General features: G+C 37.6%; 1 protein-coding gene across 2 annotated transcripts in view; it reads right to left on the reverse strand.

Moving 5' to 3' along the window:
• Nucleotides 1–280: 280 nt before the first annotated feature.
• Nucleotides 281–7,063, reverse strand: part of LOC107598389 (solute carrier family 2, facilitated glucose transporter member 1-like) — a 14,989-nt gene continuing 8,206 nt past the window's right edge. For both annotated transcript variants that reach the window (XM_016289706.1, XM_016289705.1), the window contains exons 3-12: nt 5,845–5,946; nt 5,592–5,752; nt 5,277–5,517; nt 3,182–3,344; nt 2,832–3,019; nt 1,369–1,473; nt 1,106–1,207; nt 948–1,016; nt 627–827; nt 281–537 (exon numbers count right to left, since the gene is read on the reverse strand). In XM_016289706.1, the coding sequence (XP_016145192.1) occupies nt 292–537; nt 627–827; nt 948–1,016; nt 1,106–1,207; nt 1,369–1,473; nt 2,832–3,019; nt 3,182–3,344; nt 5,277–5,517; nt 5,592–5,752; nt 5,845–5,922 (1,554 nt within the window). In that variant the 5' untranslated portion in view covers nt 5,923–5,946 and the 3' untranslated portion in view covers nt 281–291. The remainder of the gene's footprint in view (nt 538–626; nt 828–947; nt 1,017–1,105; nt 1,208–1,368; nt 1,474–2,831; nt 3,020–3,181; nt 3,345–5,276; nt 5,518–5,591; nt 5,753–5,844; nt 5,947–7,063) is intronic.

Below are 7,063 nucleotides of genomic sequence, written 5' to 3' on the forward strand. Positions count from 1 at the left end.
CTAACACTTTTTCGAAGCTAACTCAACTGAATAATAATAAAAATGCCACAGTGATTTGACAACAGAAATTATTTGAACAGCTGCTATCTGTAACACTTGCAGTGTAACATTGTGATTTATTTGTCAAAACACTGATGTGCGATATATCAAGTAGTCTATCTCACTGATCTACTTGATAAATATGCCAAGCTATTTCTTTCTAATAATGCCCATTATTTAGCTGCATCTGTTCTCTGTTGTCCGCTGTATGTGTTCATTGTGTGGGTTATGTTTTTTTTTCTATAGGTTTGCTCAGCTTTTCTCCTGGCCAGCCAATTCAGTCATCTGAACCTTCTCTGATGACGGGGATACTGGCATTGTGATGGCATCCTCTGGGGACGTGTAGTTGGCAGCATTGGAACTTGCAGCATTGGAAAACCCACTGGCGATGTCCTCAAACGTCCGGCCTTTGGTCTCGGGAACCCGGAAGTAGGTAAACACGAAGAAGATGATAAGGAGAATGAGGAATATGATAAAGACGTACGCATCACACAGTTTCTGAAAAGGAAATAAGATCACAATAATATGTTTAGTTCTTGTGTCCTTGAAAAATGTGATACTAATGAATTCATTGACAAGGCTCTCACCAATAGTTTTGGGAAAAGCAGTCCGACAAGAAAGCTGGCAGTCCAGTTGCAGCATCCCGCCACAGCGATGGCTGCCGGACGTGGACCTTGAGCGAATAACTCTGCCACTATGAACCATGGGATTGGTCCTGGTCCCATCTCAAAACTGGCCACAAATCCAAACACTGCCAGAATGGCCAGAATGCTGATTGCTGAAGTTCCCTGTTAGCCGTATATGCAAATTGAACCATTTGGAGAGAGAAATAGAGAAATGGTATATTTCAGTGAATGACATCCAACACAGATGTAAATTGGCATTCATTAGTAAGATCATACACTGACCCCTGCAGATGCAGATTCGGAGATGGCAGTCATATTAGCACTACTTTCTGCCGTTGCTCCTGTAGGGTTCTTAAGATCAGAAAAGACAAAAAAAAAGAATTAAAAATTTTAGTGGTTTATCATTTAGAGCTATTTAATGATATAAGTCCCAAGCTCACCACAAGTTTAAGAGAAATGGTCATAAGCAGAGTACAGACAGCCATTCCAGCCAGACCGATCATATGAAGTGTTCTTCTTCCTGCCCTCTCCACCAGGAAGAGCTGTTGAGCAAAGCAGTGGGAGAATCAAAATACAGCCCTCAAGTAACTACATTTTAGTATGCCCTCATAAAAGTACTTAAAAGACATAAGGGCATAAAAATTGCAAATAACAGGGATGGTTTTGTTTATGTGAGCATTTTAGCTCAGCTGTGTAAACTCACAGAGATGACAGTGAAGAGAGTGTTGACTGCACCCACTCCAATGGTGGCAAAGACTGGCCCAGTGATACCTGCATTTCTGAAGATCTCCGTAGAGTAATAAATTACCTGGAAAATTCACAGAAAACACAGCTGTTCAACATTTAGGGCAATTCATGAGAGAGAGAGAGAGAGAGAGAGAGAGGGGTGTGTGTGTGTGCGTAAGCGTGCCCGCGTGAGCGAGAGAGAGAGAGAGAGAGTGGTGTGTGTGTGCGTGCGCGCGCGCACGAGAGAGAGAGAGAGAGAGAGAGAGAGAGAGGGTCACATCAGTTACACCAAATACACAAAAAATTATCTTTAAAAAAGCATCATATGACCCCTTTAAGAAACTGCAAAAATATTTTTATTAATAAGTGTGTCTTGTTTTTCAGTTAAAATATCTAAGCATTATATTTTTTTAAAGATACATTTACTGGGGAAAATTGTGTAATATATTATAACTTGTTAGAGAGAATATTATTATAATATTATATATTATATATATTACAGACATATGTTATAATATGTTTAATTTCTACACAAAAAAATTATCTTTAAAAAAGCATCATATGACCCCTTTAAGAAACTGCAAAAATATTTTTATTAATAAGTGTGTCTTGTTTTTCAGTTAAAATATCTAAGCATTATAAGCATTATATTTTTTTAAAGATACATTTACTGGGGAAAATTGTGTAATATATTATAACTTGTTAGAGAGAATATTATTATAATATTATATATTATATATATTACAAACATATGTTATAATATGTTTAATTTAATCACCTCAACTGTTTTTATGCATAAAAAACTGCCAATGAGGAAAAAATTTATCTAATATATAATAGTACATAGTATATATACAGACCACAGCAATCCATTTAGTTATAGCACGTTATTTCTTTCCAATGTGGACTTAATACGTTTGTGCTGACTAATCTTAGTTCAGGTGGTCTTTCAGTCTAGAACTGCTTCGATGGTATTTAAATTCCTTATTGCAGATAGTAGAAATGACTTTGGATTTTGAATTTCTTTCTTTGTCATTGTTTTGCATCGTGCTTGTCACTGCAGCTTGCAATGATGAGATGACGTACAGGTCAAAGGTGGAGTGGGACATGAGCGTTAAATGCGTAAACATTTTAATGCATAATTTTTTCCATCACTAATTGATTCAATTGACATTGCAAAATTGACAGCCCTAATATATATAGAACTGCACTGAAATGTTTTATTTCTGTACCTCAAAACTCAAAGCTTTTGCAAAGCAAAACATATAGAGAGTAAAGATATCTTGTTTGATGGATATGTATTCATTTAATGGATATGTATGGATATGTATTTTTACCTGGAAAATAAGGCACTGTTGGCTATAAAAATGTTTCAAACATTTATATGTAACTGGTGTGGGAACTTTTGTATGAAGTGTGTTGTATGAGTTTGAGACTTACAGCGTTGATGCCGGACAGTTGTTGAGACAGCTGCAGGATTATGGCAATAATAATGGGCTGTCTGTAAGCGGTGTTACGGAACAGCTCAGGAATAGAAACCTTCTTCTCCATGGACATCTTCATGGCCTCTTCCTTCATCTCACGAATGTCATCCTCCACATCTGAATGCCCACGAAGACGTATCAGCACTGAGAGCAAAACAAAGAGAGAAAGACATACATAGCACAGAAGAGTAAATGCACTTTAGTTGCTCATGCAATTCTGTGCCTAAGGGGGCCAGGAACTGAGTTAAAATCGCCAGGGGCCCATAGAATCGTTTTTTTAGTCCATAGCAGTCATAGCAGACTCACCTTGGCGTGCCTCATCCTCCTGGTTCAGAGAGATCAGCAGGTATCGAGGGCTCTCCGGGCAGAAGATCAGCATGACGCTCTGTAACACTGCAGGCACTGCCGTCAGAGCCAACAACAATGGCCACAAAGACTGAGACCCCAGCAATGACTCCAGACCTAAGATCTACCATGAAATCCACAAAAATTACCCTTTTATAACTTTTATTTTTTTTAGTATATATAATCGATATATTGCAAAGCAGTAAGACTTCCACAAAAGGATCAATTCTGAAAACTCTTTTCCATTAAGTACAATGAATAGGGACTAAAGCCTTCAAGGTTCAAAAAGGACCCATAACCACCATAAAAGTGTCATAGAAATGGTCCAAATATCTTCTGAAGACATACAATAAATTTTGCTAGGAAATTTTTGTTATTTATCTGTTATTTTCTGTTACAGCTTGAGAACCATACAGTCCAATTCAATAACAAATCATTCAGACCAGTTTTATGATGTGAATGAACTGATTCATTAATAACACCTGACTCAAAAGAATAATTTCTTCACAAATCGGACATCACTACAGGTTCAAAAAGGACCCATAACCACCATAAAAGTGTCATAGAAATGGTCCAAATATCTTCTGAAGACATACAATAAATTTTGCTAGGAAATTTTTGTTATTTATCTGTTATTTTCTGTTACAGCTTGAGAACCATACAGTCCAATTCAATAACAAATCATTCAGACCAGTTTTATGATGTGAATGAACTGATTCATCAATAACACCACACTCTTTTGAAAGTAATTAGTTACATTACAATATTACTGTCTCTGAATTGTAATGCGTTACACTACTTTTGAGTTACTTTTACCAAAATATCCACAGAAGTATTATAAAATGCCAAAATGTAGTTTATTGCTGCTCATTCTACACCCAGTGGAGGGTAATGTGGTAGGTCTATATAGCATACAATTATAAAATCATATTTAGATGCCAGTATGTAGGTCTACATTAATGTTACGTTGTAGTTTAGGTTAAACACAGATAAGCAGAAACCACATTATTGCATTCATAAATAACACCGGTAAATAAAGCGAACTGTTATAATGTACAGACAATAAACACAATAACTAGCCTATAGGCAAATTTGAACAGTTTCAGAAGAAAACAAGAATGAAAAATATAAGTTGCTAAACAAGCCAAAACGAATTAGGCTAACCAGTGGCGGCGCTAGGGCGGGGCATTAAAAAAATAAACATAAAAAAAAGCCTAATATGTGGCCTATAAACGATTGTTATTATGGGGGTGGGGTCAAGCAACTCAAGCAAGCAACGCGCAAACTGTGCGCAAGAGTTATGCCGGAAGGTCAGTAAATCTGTGCACGAAATAAAGCTGCTCTTAATTTTCATCGATGACTGCAGTGTTAATAATTTTAATTATAGGCCTATAATTCAATAGTATAAATTAATAGACCTGTTTAAAAAAAAAAGCATTCTCAATGAGGAGTAGCCTAAACTAATAGCCTACATTTTAATTATCCTCACAGCGCGCCATATGGCGAGGAACGGCATAGTCATATAGACTATGATTTAACAAAAACAGACGACAAACTATTTTACCCGCAGATTTTTTTCTCTGGTGCTGTTTTGCAGTGTTTGTAATATGTTGTTGTAACTTGCGTTACTGAGATTGTAACGAGTAATAATATTACCCAAATTTTATTAGTAATGCGTTATATTACTGCGTTACAGCAAAACGTAATATACTACTGTAATATTATTACTTTTGTAATGCATTACTCCCAACACTGCTACTGAATGTGCCGAGGAGTTGTCAAGATTTTTAGGGAATAACGACTCATATGTCGGTCTGTACATAATATTACTTCAGAAGACTGAATATAGCACACAAATCGTATAGACTAATTTGATTTTACTTTTATGATGCTTTTGAATTTTTTTCAAGCTTCAGTGTCTTTATAATTGCATCAAAATAAGATTTTTATATGGGTTTTGAATGAAAGACTGAGTAAATAATGGCAGAAAGTTCTTTTTTTTATGTGAGCTATCCCTTTAATCTCTTATCAACAATCATAGATAGGAAAATCTAACCTGTGCAATTAGGATGCCGATGACCACACCGAGCTGGTGAAGGGTACCAAAAGCCCCTCGCAGTGCTGTTGGAGCAATTTCACCCACATACATGGGCGTCAATCCTGTACACAGGCCACAGAATGCACCAATAACAAGACGACCCACTATTATCAACTCATAAGAGGTGCACATGTTGGATAAACCCATCAGGAGTCCACCAATCAGAGCCAGGATGTTGGACAGAAGCATGGATTTCCGTCTGTAATGAGAAGATGGATGATGAATATATTTATTTTATGTTAAAAGAAACTGTGTGATTTAAAATTTTCTCACCTCCCTAGTTTGTCAACTAGAGTGCCAACACTAAGAGCCCCGATCATGCCGCCAACATTGAAAATGGAAACTGTTACACTCCACAATGTCGTCAATGTGGATTCATCCATTAGCTCTCCAGTGCGCTCCACAGTCACGTTTCTGATGAAGTTCTTCACTTTCTGATCATCAACGAGAGACAGACAATGAGTGATGAAGGAATTAAGTGTTGTTTTTTGAAGTCCAAATTCTACTCACGTAATGAAACACTTACCACATCGGGTGCATTGATGACGCCTGTGTTGAAGCCAAACTGCAAGGAGCCGATGACAGCCGTGGACACGCAGAACATGAGGCACCATGTCACCTGTTTCCCCTGGACAAAAAGAAGCAATACACGTACTGTGACATGGAGAAAAATAAAAGAAGGATAGAAACTGAGGATCCCTCAAAAGGGGGTCATCAATTTGGGAGTCCGTGGCATCAGAAAGTTTGAAAGCTCCTGCATTAAAAGGCTAGCAGAACCAACCAGACAAAGAATAGCAGTTTTTCTCACTTTTGCCTTTATTTTTAGCACACAAATCCAGTGGCGGCTCGTGGGGGGAGGCACAGCTTCCCCAAAATTTTGAGGTGAAAATGTGAGGACGACGATTTAATGATAATAAAATTCACAATTAATGTCTCAGAATGTGTATTTTTTGTTTGTAATTTCACAGTTGTAATACCATAACATGTTAATGAAGTTGGAAAGCGCTGCTTTTCTATCGCGAATGTGCCGAATCTGCTGATGTATTTACAACCGCTAAACGGTGCAAAACGTTTTTTTAAACGGAAACGGTGGTGCGTTGAACACCCTGTTCTGATGAAGCAAGAGTTGCAACTATGGCAGCTGAGAAGGCCATTCTTTGTGTTCTTTTTGAAGAATTTTCGGAGCCTGATGAAATCGGTATAAATGCGTATTTAATACTGCAAAATACGCTCGATGTTACAGTCCCTGCCCTTGCCGTCCAGAATAAAAGAGAACATCCCAATCGAGTGAAGGGATTTCCGGAAACCGTAGCAAAACGGTGCACACCGGTTTGAGCTTGAACTTGCCCCTGAGCTCTCGTGCCTCCGTTGGTAAAAAAAAATTAGCCAATCAGCATCGAGTGTTCACTTTCAGTGCTGAGGAGTGTTGAGAAAAGATACCTCATAGCCTCCCTTCTGATACCCACCAATCATCACAGTGACGTAAATTACGTGATATTAGTTTGAACGTCTCCCGCTACGCTGATAATGTACCAAGTACTTATGATGAGTAGCGATATTGAATAGACTATTTGATCGCCAACAGATTTACCAAGCTGTCATTCAATACAAATATACAATATTTATATATACAAATTTAAAATAAAGGGAGAACATGCCTAAGCTGGATATAGGCTAACGTAGGGCTGGACGATATAGCTAAAAAATATATCAACGATATATGTTTCATATCGTTCGGTATCGAT

The sequence above is a fragment of the Sinocyclocheilus grahami genome, unplaced genomic scaffold, assembly GCF_001515645.1.
Source record: "Sinocyclocheilus grahami isolate Dianchi unplaced genomic scaffold, SAMN03320097.WGS_v1.1 scaffold251.1, whole genome shotgun sequence".
Classification (NCBI taxonomy): Eukaryota; Metazoa; Chordata; class Actinopteri; order Cypriniformes; family Cyprinidae; genus Sinocyclocheilus; species Sinocyclocheilus grahami.